The sequence below is a fragment of the Mus pahari genome, chromosome 5 (genome assembly GCF_900095145.1).
Source record: "Mus pahari chromosome 5, PAHARI_EIJ_v1.1, whole genome shotgun sequence".
In the NCBI taxonomy this organism is placed as follows: Eukaryota; Metazoa; Chordata; class Mammalia; order Rodentia; family Muridae; genus Mus; species Mus pahari.
Window position 1 is genome coordinate 125,518,898 of NC_034594.1, and position 18,433 is coordinate 125,537,330.

Genomic DNA, 18,433 nt, shown 5'->3' on the forward strand with positions numbered 1-18,433 from the left:
CAAGTCCCATTTTGTGGTCCTTCAACCTTATCATAGTGGGTGCTTGGGTTAGTAGTCAGGTAATCTGTTCCATACCCTAAAAGGGGTATCACAGAAGTAGATTATGTTGCGGTACCTGATGCATAGTGCTGACATCACAACCAGAAATGTACCATAAAGAAGTAGGCATGCTTAAAAACTTAGAACCTTGAGCATCCAGAGAGCATAGTGTGCTTCACAGTAGTCTTGTGAAACTTTCCAGTCATCCCTCTGAGCCTGCATCTCCTACAGTATGTTTTTAAAATGCCTTTCAAAGCTTCTACATACTTTAAAGTATATCGGAAATTTTTTACCATGGTATTTATGATTGGTACTGCTGGACTAGAGGTCCTCTGAAAGATTTTACACACCACATGGGCTAAGCCTGTGCCATATCATTTATTGCTCTGTGAGTTATTTGTTGAATAGACAATTAAGTTTGGATGGGAAACAAATTGAGTCACACCAACATTATTGAAAACCAATGAGAAGATAGGTTGAACTGTGTTCTCACACCAGAGGAAGTGTTAAAGCAGGGGATGAGGTCCCCCAAAAGTGCAGAGCTCTGGGAAAAAAAGACCCAGATGTATATGTGGAAATAATGTATGTTTCAAAAATGTTAACCAAGTGTAACATAGTCATTTCAATGCTAGCCAATCCTGGTTGATGCTTTCTTGATGCTAGACATTACTCTTAAGTACCTCATAATTTCACCTTACTTAATAATATGAGAAAAACCTCTGGGGTAGATAATACTGTCTGGTCCTGTTTCAGAGCTCAGGAAAGAGACATAGCAAGGTCGGGTCAGGCGAGACACCTATAAATAATAAGGAGCCGAGGGAAGGCTTGAACTCAGAGGGCATGGACCAGAACACGTGTGCATACTTGCCTGCTCTGGCCCCTCTTTGTTAATATTAGTCCTTCATATTCAATCATAAGCCAATATCTACTATGCTTTGTGAAAGTATTAAATCAACAGAAATGAAATAGAATGGTTCCTGCTATTAGAACCCCTCTATATTTTAAGTACAAATTAATTTCTTGAGCTCATTTAGGAATTTCTAATTTATGGTAATAAAAATGTCGACACAGGAAATTTCTCTCGCCCTGTGATGGGTCCAGATGCCTTCAGATGAGAGGACATGGTCTCTCTACTTGCTCTTTTCCAGGGCTTCTATAAGCGGACCCCAGACTACCTTCAGATTAGAGAATGGAAGAGGACGGGCTGTTTCCCCGTCCCCATGGTCCACTCCACCTTCCTGATTGACCTCAGGAAAGAGGCCTCTGATGCGCTGGCTTTCTACCCCCCACACCAGGACTACACCTGGACCTTTGATGACATCATCGTGTTTGCCTTCTCCAGCAGGCAAGCAGGTACTGTTTGTGCTGGGCTGTGGGCTGCCATAGAAACACTGCAAATGACCCGCATCTACGTCCTGTGCATATTTAAAAACATGCCTAACTCAATTTCAAGTCTGTTAGAGGCAATGAGGTGCTTGTAGTAACCATGCCAGTATCCTCGGTGTTGCTGTCCCTGGGCACCAAAGATCTCAAGAGTCAGGGCTGTCAACCACACAGGACTCTAGGCCTGTTAAGTGAGGATCTAAGTTGATGAAAAAGACAAAGACAATTGGGTCCTTGAAAATCTCACTGACTCTCTAGAGCTAATGATATTGTTGTTGCTAATTACAAGAATTCTATTATTAAATAGGAACCTAGAACAACACTGGTCAAGTCCCCAGGCTTCACAAATGGAACTGATTCTTCTCAGAAATAATCTGTGCCTCTGTAGTGCCTCTGTCCCACAGTTCTTAACAGCCCAGACTCTTTCCAAATTTCTATTCCATAATTCAGGAGGCGTTTCCCTTAGTTGTAGGATTCAAGATACCCCACCACTCAGGATGCATCATCCATCCAGGTAGACATTGGCTTGTAGGGTTCTGCTCCTGTCAGAGTACAGTCCAGTCCAGTCCAGTCCAGAAGATGAACTCAGCACTTCTGTGCATATCTCCTCAGTCAGAACTTAGCAAGAGGTCTCTGCCTAGCTGGGAGGGTTCAGGATGTCATTGGTATTCTGAGCAGTCATAAAACCCAACTCTCTCGATGCTGAGAATAGACACCGGAAGTAATCCGCAGTCTCAACCTCTTCTGTGCAAAGAGAGGCAGAGCCAGACTTAGGTACCTGCTGAGTCACTAGACAACCGTTGCCACCGGATCTCGTGAGCTACTTGACAAAGCCACATCAATAGGAAGGAAAGGGGTTTTGGTTTGGTTTGGTTTTTCTTTTTTTTTTTCTCTCTTTCCTTCTTCCCATTCCAGGTCAGGAAGATTCATGACGTTACTAAGGCAAACTCTCAGGCCCTCCCAGCAGCCCTCGGGCCTATTAGCAATGTATCATTTGGCCTCTAACAAAATGGCTTTAGAAACCAAGAAGATGGTGAAATATGGCTATCTAAGTTATGGTGAAAATGACTTTCCAAAGCTCCCTGATAGCTTGCTAGAAGACGAGAATATTGATACCAAATCCAAACTGTGGCATGCACATAAAGTCACAGATGTTTCACTCACTTGTGTGTGCACATTTGAAAAAAAAGGAGACTATTTTGTAGAAATGTTAAGGCTGGTTTCCACGTTTGGTTGAATGATTTAGACTGCTTGGCCAGACATAGGCATTTAGAGGCCTAATGTTAAGGAAAGGGCGGGCACTCCACATATGGTCTGCAAGTTGGCACAAAGGTCCTTGTGTCCATGTTAATAGGAGTTGCTTCTCGATGTGTGATTTGCTGTGACATCTCCAGGGTCAGAAACAGAAGCACAGAAGCAGGGTCTTCCTGTTCCAGCAAGTTCTTCCAAGCCTTTGCTTCAGATTCTGAAAAAAAAAAAAAAAAAAAAAAAAAAAGGATGCTTTAAGTAACTCAGCTGTTGATGATTACGGTGATCGACAGTTCCTAACAGAGATCTCCTTTATACCCATTGCACAAGGCATCTTTGTGACTCAGGAATTAAATGATGACATATCTATTCTAAACTAACACACAGGTGTTAGGCCTGGAAGATGGATGCAGGCTATGCTGGAACTTTTCATCTTTGCTGTATGTACAGTCTGTTCACCACAAATTTATGCATTATTTGTCAGGTTTCCCAGACATATTCATGAGACATTAAAAGCAGATATAGATGCCCAAGGCTGTTATCAAATCATCAGAGGGAAACAAGAGGCAGAAAAGGAAAGAAAGAGGCACTGTAATTATGTCCAGCATTATGTTAGAGTCTATGGTCATTGGGAAGTTCAGATCCTTTGCTGTGGAAACAATAAGTTTTTAAGAGCTATGGACACCGAGGGCCAGAGTCGTCACAGAAGAGTCTCTATGGCAATAATGAGGACAAGGGCAAGGATACACACACACACACACACACACACACACACACACCAATGTAGCTAGTGAGCATCGTTCTGTATCATAGCCACTGGAGCCCTCTTCTGTACTAGTCAAGAATCTTCCAAATAATTCATCCACTGCGAACCAAATAAGAAATGTGAGTGATGGGTAGGCTGATGCAGATGATGCAGGCCTCTGTCTGCATCACTTGTGCTGGTCATAAGTGCCTCCCAGGGTAGAGATGGCAGTCCCAGGAACTAATGGCCTTGAGACTAATCTGTAAGCTCCATGTGGAAAGAGAAGTTGGAACTGGCCCTCAAAGACAGAGATTTGGTACTAATGACTTACTTCGTGGCCCTGGACCAGTCACAGCCTGTGTCTGATGTTTCATCACAGGGATTATTTATCAGTCTTTGTGACTCACATGTATGTGAGCTCAGGAAAGCATTGGTGCCTTCATTAGGAAAACAAAGCACTTCCCTTGTAACACTAACCTCTCCTTCCCAGAGACTCACCAGAAACTATTACTACAAGATATTCTCAGAGGCTTGGTGTAATTATCAGTGCTTCTCTTTATTTTTACCATATTACCCATGCACATAGTTGAAAGAGTCCAGTGACCTAAGATTTATTAAAACCAACACTCCCAATGTATCACTCCTGAAGATGGGTACAGACACATAGTATTTTTTCTTCATTTCTCAGTAGCATGTATTCCTCTTTTCTTGCTTGCTTTCTTTTATTCTGCCTTATATTTCCCCTTCAAAATCATCTCTTTATTATAGAAGATAGTGAGTTAGTTCACTTCCCTTGGCCTTCCATGTGGAACACATTCATCCTGTCACCTTGTCCTCTGATGTAATTTAATATTCTGGGAGTTAGGGGTGGATAAATAGATTAGTAATTAAGAACATGTGGTGTTCCTGCAGAGGACTTGGTTTGGTTCCCAGCACACACATAGTGACTCACAACTGTGTACCTTCAGTTCTAAGAGGTCTAATGTCCTCTTCTGTCCTCCTTGAGCACCAGGCACATGTGCAGACATGGACATACATATGGGCACTCACAAGTACACACAAAGAAGAATAGTTAAGTATTTTTAAAAGACCTTCAGGTTTTTATTATAATTATATGAACCTAAAACATCAAGAACAGGGGCTGGAGAGATGGCTCAGTGGTTAAGAGCACTAACTGCTTTTCCGAAGGTCATGAGTTCAAATCCCAGCAACCACATGGTGGCTCACAATCATCCATAACAAGATCTGGTGTCTTCTTCTGGAGTGTCTGAAGACAGCTACAGTGTACTTACATATAATAAATAAATAAAAGAAAAAAAACATCAAGAACAGTCATTTTTATATACTATAAATGTTCCCTTTATCAATCTTAGTAATTCTGTGTGTGCATATGTGTATTCTGTGTGTGTGTGTACGTGCGTGTGTGTGCGTGCGTGTGTGTGCGTGCGTGTGTGTGTGTGTACGTGCGTGTGTGTGTGTGTGTGTGTGTGTGTGTGTGTGTGTGTATGAAATGGAGATCACTAATACAATTGAAAGCTAATTATTCATTTTCTCTTAGAGTATTTAGAATTATCAGCTGTTCACTTTTGCATGTTAGATGATTCCATGATGTCTGTCTTGAAATCTTCTGATGAACTCTAATCTCTGAGATTCACAGCCATCAAATTGGGACTAAGTTTGCTTCTGTCGTACATCACCTTTCTTGTGTCTTGAGTCTTTCTTGTGCATGGTGATTTTTCTCTTTTTCCCTCTTACTCTCCTCCTTCTCCTTGCCTTTCTCTTCAACATGTTATAACTTTCTGAGAAAGTGTGATGGGAGTTAAATATTCCATGGATTTGCATTTCACATCTGGAAATGCCTTTCATGTACCTGCTCACCTGATGGATAGTTTGGCTAAGTATCATATTGCCTTTTAATGGAAGCCTTGGGAATTTAAATGGTAAAAGGGGAGGGGGTGTCTGAGTACCATAGAGAGGCAGCATAAACACTGTCTTTTTCATCCATGTTCTTTTTTCATTACAACTTGGTAAAAAGTCACATTCTGGTTTGTATCCCCAGAAATAGTCACATGAGCAAACATCACAACCAGTGAGTTCACTTAAACAAGTCAGAGGAGACAGCATCTGGAGAGACCAACCAGGATCAGTAAAGGTGGAGGACAAAGGCCCCTTTCTCTCCTTGTTCTTCTCTGTTAATGCCCTAAGACAGCTTCACTTGGCTTGGCAGGTGTTATGGCTGACTGCTGGAAATTTCATCTGCCCCAAATAAATATGTCACTATGTAGATAATTTCCTCAGGAAAACACTGATGGTTGTAGCAATTAACAAACCAAAGGCTTTAGTGCACTGCCCAGAGCTTGGCAGGTTTGTCCCTGCAACTAAGGAAGCTGGGTCCGTGGCTGGGACTGTATGAGGCCATCTTGAGTCTTCTTTCTTAGCTGTCTAGATGGACAGAGATGCTGTATAGTTCTCCACGCTCACTGGTGGACTGCGGATACTAAGCCTGAATGTAACAGAACTAAGACACCACTGGCATCACCACACTGTAGGTACTTAATAAGTTTTGAGAGGAATGTGGGTTTTTTTGTCGTTATTAATTCATTCTTGAGAATTTTGCTCATTGGTCATTCTAAATCCATGCCAGTGAAGGAAAAAGAGTAAAACCAAGAGGAACCATGGGAAATAATAACTTTTATCTGTATATTTTAATATTTTGTTTTTCATGAGCTTGACTTTAGCTTTAATAATCTGTCATCTCTACAGGATCTTCCTGTGTGCTTTCATATCAAATATGGATTTCATTCCTTGTCTTCTTCTTATTTCCTTCATGCGGATTAGAGTGTTCCGTTCTGCTCACTGGAATGGGAATTCCTTCTTCCTGTCTGATTGCTTCATGCCTTTACAGTGTCCATTTCAAGCCACAAATGTGCTTTTTTTCCTCAGAAAGAAAAGTCAATTTCCTCTGAACTGAAGGATGGCCCAGAGTTTTTAAGAGCCCCCCCCAATCAGTTTCAACTTTTTAATAAAAGACTATTGTAAAGCTCTATAGACAGCTCCCCAAAGAAGCCACTTGCTGGGCTTCAGCATTGAATTCATGTCAGCCCCAGGGAGTCTCCCTCTCTTGCCTAGTGTGTGTTTTGATTGGTTGACTCTGGTCTCTCACCTCTTCAGGCATCCAGATGTACCTGTGCAACAAGGAACACTATGGCTACCTGCCCATCCCTCTGAAGCCCCACCAGACACTACAGGAGGACGTCGAGAACCTCATCCATGTGCAGATAGAAGCAATGAGTGAGTGACCCAGGAGCCAGAGCAACAGTGCCTAGCTCATTGTCACAGTAACCAGGCCAGCCATAGTCAACTGTGACCAGCTGTGGCCAGCCCTGGACCTCTGCTTCTCAGTCTGATATTTCATAGCTATAATTATGTCTAGGCTGAAACACAGACATTCATCTGCCCTTGAATTCTTAAATTTTTTCCATGAAATACAGATATGACAAGGTCAGGTAGGCAGTGCTGGTGCTCACCTTTAATTGCAGCCCTCAGGAGGCAGAGGCAGGAAATCTCTGTGTTCAAGGCCAGCCTGGTCTACAGAGCTAGATCCAGAACAGCCAGGGCTACAGAGAGAAACTCTATTTCAAAAACAAACAAACAAAGAAACACCAACAAGTATCCCAAATATGATAAGGTCATTGTTTTTAGGGAGCTCCCTATTTTGGTGGATAGCTAGATCCATGAGTAAATATATATTCTACAATGCAGTGAATGCTGTAATAGTGCTGTGTAAAATGAATTTATATCTTATCTTTGCTATTTTCTAATTATATGACTCTGGGCCTGTGGGGTGCACGTATGTGTGTTTGTGTGTGCATGCGTGTGTGTGTGTGTGTGTGTGTGTGTACTAACACAAGAACAGCAATTATAACTTTAACTTAATAATAGCTTATGATGTAACATATACAATGCTGAATACCGTTTGTATACTCTCTCAATAATTGTCACAATAACTCCATGAAGGAGAACTACTAACCCTCAAATAAAGCTGAAGAAATTCAAGTATAGGTGAGTCTATCATTCTACTGATGGTAGATTAAGTTTTGAATCAAATGTGGTACCTCCAAATCCCATGGCCTCGCCTACTGTGTTGTCATTGCCACTGAGTCTAGCACAATTTTGGACTTGATATGTTTAATCATCAGCAACTAAACTTACTGGTGGCCAAAGAAGAAAAGCTAACTGACCCATTAATTCTGGAGAGTGTACTGATGGTGGCTCCCCACGGGGAGTCTTTTCTATGTCTCACCACAGTGGAAGTGGGCAGGAGACAGTAGAAAGTGAGGCTGGAGCATGGCCAGGGGCACAGGCAGAGGACCTCTAGTGAAGCAGAGGACATTGGTCTTTCCTTGAAGGGAGGGCATTTTGAAAGGATTTGAGCTAAGACATGAAGTTTGGTTGAAATGCAGATTTAGGGAGGTCACTCTAGGCAGAGAGGATAAAAGAGTGGGTCACGAGTCAGTGGACGCTGGTCTAAACCAGAGCTTAACATCACACGGCAGGTTAGGCAGAGGATAGTTAGAGTCTCAACTAAACCAGTGGCCACAGAAGTGGAAAAGAATTTTTTAAACGAAGTAATAAAAATCAGGATATAGGCGTAAGAAGACACAGCCAGAGTTGGCCACAGGTGAATGAGCAATGATAGAGATATGGAAAACTCTCTAGTGTCTACACACTGTTAGTTTTAAGTGGACTAAAGCTTTAAAAACAAGTTTTAAAAAGAAGCACATAACTTTATTTTCAGATACACCAAGTTGTCTGTGGGTACTCAATGGGTTTTCCATTCTCTCCATCTATAGATTTCCCTTGTACCATATTAGTCTCGGGACACAGAATACTTCCCACTGCCTCCTGTAGTTACTGGCTCATGATTGAGTGGAATGACAAATGAGCTAAGGACAGAAGAGGGTTAACTCACTGACAGAACTTCTTGGACCAGCCCTTAGGAATCCATTTTATGAATCTCTCTCTCTCTCTCTCTCTCTCTCTCTCTCTCTCTCTCTCTNTGTGTGTGTGTGTGTGTGTGTGTGTGTGCTTATGTGTGTGTGTGGGTGTGTGTGTGGGTATGGTCTCCATGATTTGTATGTGTGTGTATGGTCTCCATGATTTGTTCTATTAAAGAAAAACGGTTGATGGTTATAATGCAGAAATGTGGGGACTGAAGTCCCACGTAGGAAGGATAACACTCTGGTAACAATGAAATCATAGCTGTAAACTCTCTACATAGAAGTGAATGAGATATTAAACTACCCAAGATCTGGATTCTCATAGGCAATAAAAATTAGCTACTGGCAGTGTTGTTGGGAAATGATAGAAGCCTTAGAACATGTCATTTTTAATGAGCAGATGTGGGATGCACACCTGTAATATATGTCACTTAACAAAGGTATCAGGAAGTCAAAGCATTTTATAGCCAACACTCAATATCCAGAGGATCACAGTTTAGTTTGGGAGTCAAGTCTAATATTGAAAAGACACTAACAATACAGTGCACTGTGAACTGAGCAGGTGCAAAGGCAACAGAAATTTAGAACAGAGAGAGGTTACTGTAGCCTGTGTGCTCACACCCAGCCCTGAGGCTTCTTCAGCTGATGTTGCGTTGAAGTGAGAGTCTTCAAACGAGAGGACCGATATAGTCAGGACACCACAGGATGAGGAAGGAGACAAGCAGACCAATGACTTCCATCCTGAAGAAAGTAGGTTAAAACATCAGAAGAAACTACAGTTTGAGAGGTTGAAGTGCCTTGAATGAAGTGGTCTTTAATTGGACAGTCCAGATGAAGTAGACGATCCATCCTAAGGAAACAGTGAAGGTTTTAATAAAAAAAGGATCAGGCTATATAAATTCAGCACATTCACAGTGCATAATTTCCTGTAATAATGACTTACAGCGATGGAGAAATCAAGCAAAACCTTGCACCAATAATTAATATTTTAACAGAGGTATAAGTAATATATTAAGGAAGCAGTTGCATGAATATTTGGGGGATGAATTCCAAGCAGAAAGAACAATACATATAAAGACCACTAGAGAGGAGAAACCTTGGGAGTGGTCCAGGGCCAGGGGCCAACATGGTAAGGAACAAGGAGCTGGATAGAAGGAGATGAAGTCATGGATGAACGCAGAACACACTAGCCATGGCAAGGAATTTGGATTTTATCCTAAGAGCAATGTGAGCCCATAAGGTGGTGTGATGTGATTTTATGTATTTTAAAAGATCACTCAAGCTGTGATATGGACATTAGAGTATAAGGAATTAATGCATAGCTCATGTTAAGAGATGTTAGTGGTTAAGATTTGAGCTGTAGCAATAAGGTAATGAGAAACAGACACACTTAAGGTACATTTTAATGGCAGAGCCCATTGTACTTATAGGAGCTTGGAGGAAGCCCATGAAGCAAAGGAAAAATTAAGAATGACTCTAGCATTGAGTCCATCACGTACGCTTGAAGTATTTATTTCAAGTCTGAATAGAGAGGCCAGGAGATAAGTGGACATATGAATCTATGAGTTTAGGGGAGAGATTCCACAGAGAAAGACATTTAAGACTCATAACACCAAAGGGATATTTGAAGCCAAGAAACGATGTGACCTCATGTAGTAAAACAAAGAGGACAGATCCCCAGAGTAGACTAACAGCCAGAAGGCTGGGAAGGAAAAGGGAGTTATGTTTTGAGAAAGAGCCAAATGACATTAGGAAGCCAAGCAAAATGAGGGTAAATAAGTGATGCTTAATAATGTCACACTAGAACTCTGTACCAGCTATGGCAGCTCATGCCTGTAATCCTATCACTTAGGAGGCTGAGGCAGCCGCCTCGAGAGTTTCAGGCTAGCCTGAGCTGCATCACAAGTTCCAGAGTAACCTAGAGTACAGAGTGAGACCCTGTCAAGAGAAGGGAGAAAGAGAGCTCTGTTACCACTTTTGGTAAGAAGTACTTTAATGTAGTGATAGGGACACAAGCTGATTAGAATGGCCCAAAGAGAAGAGAAAATGGAGTCTTGATGGCAGGTAGATCAAGGAAATGGGCAGAGCTGCAGGGAGTGATTTGTTTTATTTGTATTTGTTTTGACTTGGTTTCTTCGTGTTGTCCATTTGCTTAAGGTAAGAGTCCTAAAGTATGTCTGTGTGCTGACGGGAAGGATTCCAGACAAAGGGTAACTTGATAGTTTGGAACAGAAGGTATCTGTGAGATTGAAATTTTGGGGGAAATAGTAGTTGACATAGCCTAGGATAATAGTGTAAAACAGTAGTTCTCAACCCGTGGGTCGTGACCTGTAAGGGGGGTCACATACCAGATATATTGCTTATTAGATATTTACATTAAGACTCATAAGAGTAGAAAACTATAGTTATGAAATAGCAATGGAATAATTTTATATCTGGGAATCATCACAGCATGATCCTCAACCATAAAATTGGGTCTCAGCATTAGGAAGGTTGAGAACCACTTCTCTAACAGTTGTGTTCAGTAGAAACAAGAATTGTGGTGGCACACGCCTTTAATCCCAGCACTCAGGAGGCAGAGGCAGGTGAATTTCTGAGTTCAAGGCCAGCCTGGTCTACAGAGTGAGTTCCAGGACAGTCAGGGCTACACAGAGAAACCCTGCCTCCAAAAAAAAAAAAAACCAAAAAAGAAAAAACAAAACAAAACAAAACAAAAAAAGAATTGTCTTCCTTAACAAGTAGAAAAGCACAAAGCAGAGATGTGTATGTGGTTAGGTTTGGGGGCTTGGGGGAGAGCAAAAATCTAATTAGATTCTGTATATTTTCTTGGCCTTGGGAAATCTGTTGGTGATTCCAGAAAAATCAGGGCATAAAACAGATCTCTGAAACACTGGGAAGTGAATTTACTGTTGGAGCCATGTTGATGGGGTCATTTGCCAATTTGGTAAACAATTTGTCACTTTGAAGTGACTCACATGGTGAATTTGTATGGTGTGTCTCCTGCTGTGGTTTTTTGGGTTCTGAGTGAGTATTCAGTTGGGTATAACCAGCTTTAGGGTCTTATAAAACAAATATTAATGGTAGAAAATTAAGAATGTTTATAAAGGAATGGCTACAGTGGTAAGCAAGGTAAGGAGTTTGAGCAGAGTAGATATGAGTCATAACAATAAGGTCCTAACTCCTTTACTACACTGAGATATATGGAGAATTTGGACATGTGCTTCCTGTGAGAGAGCAGGAGGCTGAATCTTAAGGTGATTGTTAGTTTCAGGAATTTCCTGAGACTTTCAAGTTGCTTACTTCCTGAGTCCCAAGAACCTCCCTCCTGGATAGAATGTTTTAGTTCAGAGGAAACTGCCACACAACAATCACTATCAGTTCTGTTTGTGTGACTGGGGGTGTTTCTGTGTATATGTGGTAAGTGGATCACATGCATATGTGTGCCCCTACATGTGGAAGCCAGAAGTTGATATTGTGTGTCATTCACTGCTGTCCACAGCATCTCATGCTAAAAACCAGAGCTTGCTGGTTGGCTGAACTGGCTAGCCAATAAGTTCTGCGTACCTGTCTGTCTCTCCCACTCTCCTCAGGAGTTACAGATGTGAACAACTGCACCTGGATTTTACGTAGGTGAATTTAGGTCTCCACGCTGGTATAACAAGCACTATACTAAGATATCTCCCCCGGCTTCACTGATAGTTCTTTAAGCACTTCAGCAACCAGTTCTTACTTAAAATTTTTGTCATCTTATTATATGAAGGGAAATCAAATTAATACTTGAATTTATATAAGACTAATAAACCTTCAAGACCTTCTCAGGTTCTTTACCAAAAGTATTCCCAAGTATGAGAGTACATAGAAAATGAAGATGGCTTTTATTTAAGCATCAAAGTAACTTTTAAAAATGTGTTACTTGATACAACATCCCTCCTGCCTGAAATCTTTTATTATTCTTGTACTAAGTTCTGAGATATGAACCAACACTTAGGGCTAAGCTGGAGTTAAAATGAGAATTTTACACACCTATAGCTACCCCTATTTAGTTAGAATCCAAGTGGTCCAGGTTTTGGAACTTTTAAAGGTGTAGAAAATTCCATTCTTCAAAGGAAAAGATTATATTTCATACTTCTTTCCCCGTGGATCACAGTAGGTAACAGTTATAAGTATTTACTCTGTTAATATACTGAATAGATTTGCACGCAGGTCTCACCTAAATCTTATAATACACTGAGAGATACATGTATTATCCCAAATTTACATATAAATAAACAGATCTCCACTGCCTTCTAGGCCAAGGATTGGGTTCATGGGTCTGATTCCTGAGCCTTTTCTCGGCCACCACCCTACACTGCCCCCATCATAAAGTTCTTAGAGTGAGTGTTAATGAAAACGGAACAAATATTTCCACGTGCAAATGGACAGGTGTTCTGACGCCATTGCTCTGACCACTAGGGCCACTGTGAAGCTGCTCAGTCCTGAGGAACTTCAGAGCTGTTGTCCCCCGCCCTGATTGTCAAGCATGGCTCTCAGCCCTAAAGACTGGAGTGGCGGTAGAATTCTATTTCCTGACCCTTTCTCTGATAAAGCGCTCTGTTTCTTCTGTTTTCCAGTTGACCGTCCTCCAATGGAGCCTTCCCAGTTTGTGTCAGTTGTCCCTAAGTATCCAGATAAGATGGGATTTGATGAGGTAGGAAAGTCTCTCTCTCTCTCTCTCTCTCTCTCTCTCTCTCTCTCTCTCTCTCTCTCTCTCTCATATCTCTCTCTCATATCTCTCTGTTTCTCTCTGTCTCTATCCCTCTGTCTCTGTGAGTGTGCTCTTGCCCTTATGTACACATGTGTACAGAGTCTTCTGTGTTTCTGTTGGAACAGAAGACAGAACATCTGTCTGAGAGCAAGCAGGCAACCTTGGCAACTGGAAAGACCCTAAGGACTTCAGTTGGTTGTCATTCTGTTTTCTGGTCTTTACAAAGGAGAATCATAAAAAATTGAATCAGAAAGAATTATTTGGCAATGAATGTAAATTTGCTATAAATTTTACCAAACTTCTTATTGAGGTTCAAGAGTAAGGTAAGGAGAATATATGTTTTAGGTTCTGGAGGACATCAGCTTTATTCTGCTAGAGTTGAGTGGATAGAAACTATTCTAGAATATTCTATATTTTTGTCTACATTTTGCTTTTTTTCCATGGAAAAAGGATGGAGGGCAGAGTTGAAAGGACTAATGAAGAAAAACAGAACAAAACAAACAAACAACAACAACAACAACAAAAAACGTGTTCTAAAATTTTGTCTTTCGGCAGGCAAGAACTTCAGGGTAGTTTCCCTAGGGCCATATCTGCCATGCAGCTGTAACAAAGCAGAGGTGGGCTTTTGGCTCAGTGGTAGAGCACCTTCTTAGGATGAGTGAAGCCCCGGGGTCAATCCCTAGCACTGCAATGAAAAGGGGAGGAGAGGGAGTGGGGGAGGCGGAGGGGTAAAGGGGGAGGAGGGGCAGAAGGGAAGGGAGAGGGAGGGAGAGGGAGAGGGGGAAGAAGGGAAGGGAGAGGGAGGGAGAGGGAGAGAGAGGTGTACAGGAAAGAGAGAAAGGAAGGGAAAGAGGGATTGGAAGGCAGAAGGGAATGGAGGAGGCAGAAGGAGGAGGGAAGAAAGGGAGGGAGGGAGGGAAGCAGGGAGGGAGTTAAGGAAAGAGAAAAGAAGGTAGGAAGAAAGAGAGGAAGGAAGGAAGGAAGGAAGGAAGGAAGGAAGGAAGGANTACACAGAGAAACCCTGTCTTGAAAAACCAAAAGGAAGGAAGGAAGGAAGGAAGGAAGGAAGGAAGGAAGGAAGGAAGGAAGGAAGGAGAATAATATAAAGAGGTGCTTTTCTTGGTAGTGTGTAAAACAAATGGCTGCCAGGGCCAGAACTGTGAGTCTGTTCCAGGAGCCCTTCATGGCCCCTTATGTGGTTGCTGGTCTGTGCTGAGGAGTTTTGTGGTCTAGAGCTGTGACCTGCCAGGAGTCCTCACACTGAGACAGAATTCTTCCAGAGCTTCTGGATTTAAGTAAAGCATTGTGCTTTGAGCTCAGTATGCTTTTTGGAAGAAAACGCCTTATCACATTGGAACATTAACATCTATGTCCCCAAATCATGTTCATCCCAAGGAGCTAATGGACCTAGGAGTTGGGATCTCTGCTACAAAACTGACTTGAAGCTAGACTTCCAAACGTAGGAAATGGATAGCTCATGAATACCAAATAGAGATTGTGCCATTTCCACAGAAGGCAGAAAAAGGAGAGATGAATTTAAATGTAGCACAAAGTATAAATAGACCCTATTGAGTCTATTCCTATTTACTAAAAATAGGAAATAGTTTTCAAAACTGACCGGTGCTACAAGGGTGGGCTCACCAATGGTGGGTCCTTGCTGCGGGGCGGGGCCTCCCACACAGCAGCCTCTTGCTGAGCGAGCGTGGTTCTCCTTCCCGGAGACTCTGGCCTCTCTTCATTTTCTAGGAAAGGGAGTCCAAGTGTCTTTCAGTATCTTCCTTTTTCCTCCCGGCATCACATTTCTGTGAGGACCAGATCACAGTAAATGAAACAAAGCCAGGACCAACCGTCTTGCTCCGCCTCGGGCAGAACGTGGTGTTAGGCCAGCCCTAGAAAGTGAGGCAGGGCCAGCCCCAAATAATCATCTCTCTGTCTGCTGCAGACATGGGCTGTGGAAAAGAGGTGTCAGAGGTCTTTTCTGCCCTCCAATCCTGTGACCTGGTTGCTAGCGTCTGGCTGTATTTGGCACTCGGTTCTTTGCTCTGTTTACTAAGTATGAGCGAGCCGTCTGTGTTTTCCCTTCATGGCTACTGAGTTTATTGCCCTTGTCCGGCAGGGCCCAGGGCGGGACTATTATTTACTGAAAGCTTCCTCGACTGGAGGCCTCTGGTTTGCAGGGGACTTTTTGGATGCTTCTCTGTTTGTTTTGTTTTGTTTTGCTTTGTCTCCTTGGGTGACCTCAGATGGCTCTGTGGATGTGAGGAGGATATGCCGTTTCCTTCCTATGTCTGTAAAACCGGGGAATGGAACATAGCCCTTGACAGTTAGGATTCTAAAGACGGAGAAAATGAAAGGAGACGGCACACGCTTTAAGCTACAAAGTCCCAAATATATGTCACACAGAAATTATGGCGGATTTTTTTGTTTTATTAATAACTATCCAGTTAAGTAAACCAAGAAGGTTATCAAATCCTACTGAGTGCCTGCCCTGCCCAGCATCTCCGGAGATGACGAAAAGAACATTCTGTTGCTCCCAGAACTCTCTTTGTGAACAGAGATGAGAATATCTTACAGGGGACAGTTGACTTCACAGTATAACTTCTGATCCTGCTAAAGCATATATTTAAAATTATACTCAGAGTGACCATTGAGCCAAAGCTCAGTGCAGTACAGTCTGGGCCTCAGCCTGACCGCACGATAGGATTTCTGCACAGGTCTTATAACATGAAGCCAACTTTATTATAAACCACAGATTTTCGTAGGCACAGGGCTTGAGGGGTGGGTTTGCTCAGACCCCTCCTTTTCCAGACAGCAGAGCTAACTACACGGAGACATTAAATACTGTCCCCAGAGTCACCCTATCAGTCAGGAGGCAATGAGTGTCCTCTGCCCTGTTCCTGTAGGTTTCTGCTTCACTGAAACGCAGATTCCTGCTGGTTGTTAACATCTCCCAATAGTTTAATATTCAAAATCAGCTTAGGTGCTGGCAGCCAGAGGCCTTAATTGAAATGCTAACTTATGCACTGGTAAGACAGTCTGGTGGCTGAAAGTACTTGCTGCCAAGCTAGAAGACTGTCCGCACCCAGAACAATGCAGTTACACTATACACACTAAATAAATGAATAAATAATAAATAAAACGCTTATCTCCCCACTGCAGTCTTCATGAGGCTTTAGTTGCCTTATTATGTTTATGTATTAGTACTGCTATCAACCAGGCATTTCAGGCCAGGGCAGACTTGGCCCTTGCTCAGAAAGCTCGAATGTACATTCATCCTTATTTACAAGCCAGCAGGTGCCCTCTGTTGAGCACTCTAAAATAACTCATACCAAAATCATGTTTTGTACTATTCTCTCCTGGGTCAGGGGTAACAACTAGGGAACTGGGCCCCTTTTCTTCAATGTTTTTATCCTTTTAGATTTAGGGGTTGAAGAATTCTGGCAAAAAAAAAAAAAACCTTGTGAGACGGAGATCTTGACGTTCATTCTGGACACCTGAAGACTCTGATCTTTCTTAGTCTTTGAAAGCTGTAAAGCTTACCTGGTGGGTGTGAATTGTGACAATGCCAAGCATAGTACTTGTGCAGTAGAGCCACAGTGGTCCCCATTCCTGGATGAGGAGACTGAGACATGGAAACAACAGGCCGTAGGCAGATAGCAAGCGGCAGTATAAAACCGGAAGTACGTGGATGCATTTAGTCATTTGGCTTGATTTAGCCATTTGGCAAAACACATCTCCCCTTCCAAGCTGTGTGCGTGCATTTTAATTCACCTTTGGCCTTTGGGGTGATCATTTTTTGAACTTTATTTTCTCAAGAGGAGAGAGCACATGTCCGTCAGTGACTATCGGGAAAACAGCAGGTTAGGCCTTTGCTGATGGTTGCATCTAGAAAGCAGCACGGTTCCAATCAATAGCAGTTGCTGCCATCCCCTGCCCATGAGCCCAATAAGGAAGACAAAGCCACAGCTTTCTTCCCGCCCCTTACTGGTCCTCACATCCATTTTGTTAAGCTTTTCAACCAACCTAAAATAACCCCGAGTCACTCGTGTTTTTTGCCCTTTGTATCCTGCTTTAGATTTTCATGATCAACCTCAAACGCAGGAAGGACAGGCGGGACAGGATGCTGCGCACGCTCTACGAGCAGGAGATCGAGGTCAAGATTGTCGAGGCCGTGGATGGGAAGTGAGTCAGTCCTCTGCCCGCCCCCTTGCAGGGGTGGCTGGAACAGGGTGGTGTCCTGTCCGACTGAGAAGGAGTCCTGGAGGGAGGGACCTCTGAGGCTCTTACCATGGAGGACAGTCCTGTGAGAGAGATGTGCACAGGAGCAGCGATGTTAGTTTCAGCCTGGCCCTGGGACACACTTCCCACCCGTGACCTCTAGGCCTCACACCTCCAGAGGTGATTCCCCCAGTCTCTGACCATCCTCAGAGCTGTGGCAGTTTCTCTCATATAATAGAGAGAATGTGTTTGAAACCATGTTCAGGTCTGAAGAAAACAAACAACAGATAAAGGTCTATGTGTCCTGTTGTGTGGGGCATCTAGATTCCTCCTGATCTGACCACAGTGGCTGTTTTTCCTAGAGATGTGACAGTAAAATCACACATACCTAGAACTGACTATAACTCAGGCTAGCCTTGAACTTGTAATTCTCCTGCCTCGGCCTCCAGAGTGCTGGGATTTGCAGGTATATCTCAGTTTTATCTCCTACATTTAATTAAGCCTTTGATCTATGTTGAGCTAAGTGTTTGGGATTCCCCTCTCATTTCCAAATGGTCATCTGGCTTCCCCTGTACCACTTATTTGAAAACTATACTCTGCCCTCTGAAAACTGGGAACCTTTGTCAAGAATCAGTTGACCATAAATGTAAGAGAATGCCCCTGACCTCTTAGTTTCATTAAGTTAATTTATAGATCTCTCCTTATGTCAGTAGCACATTGACTTAATGCAGCAGCTTTCTATATAAGGAGACATGAGTCCTGTACCTTTGTTACTTGTATGGAAGGCTGGTTTGCCTGGCATAGTTGCTTGGTGTCTTGTGGGCATTGCTGTAATCTTGTCAGTTTACAGATAGATTTACACACACACACACACACACACACACACACACACACACACACACACACACACACCAGCTTGGGTGTTGATAGAAGCTGCACTGAACTACAGGTCAGTTGAAGAAGTGCCAAGAATCATAACAAGTCACTTCACTTACTAGATATACGTCAATTGTTTGAATGAGGCTTTGTTGCTTTTAGTTTATAAGTCTTTTCGTT

General features: G+C 42.6%; 1 protein-coding gene across 1 annotated transcript in view; it reads left to right on the forward strand.

Annotated features, from left to right (window-relative positions):
• Colgalt2 (collagen beta(1-O)galactosyltransferase 2) overlaps positions 1 to 18,433 on the forward strand; it is a 105,479-nt gene that overhangs the window by 76,235 nt on the left and 10,811 nt on the right. The window contains exons 5-8 of the mRNA XM_021197980.1: positions 1,188 to 1,392; positions 6,587 to 6,706; positions 13,026 to 13,102; positions 17,235 to 17,341. Of these exons, the coding sequence (XP_021053639.1) occupies positions 1,188 to 1,392; positions 6,587 to 6,706; positions 13,026 to 13,102; positions 17,235 to 17,341 (509 nt within the window). The remainder of the gene's footprint in view (positions 1 to 1,187; positions 1,393 to 6,586; positions 6,707 to 13,025; positions 13,103 to 17,234; positions 17,342 to 18,433) is intronic.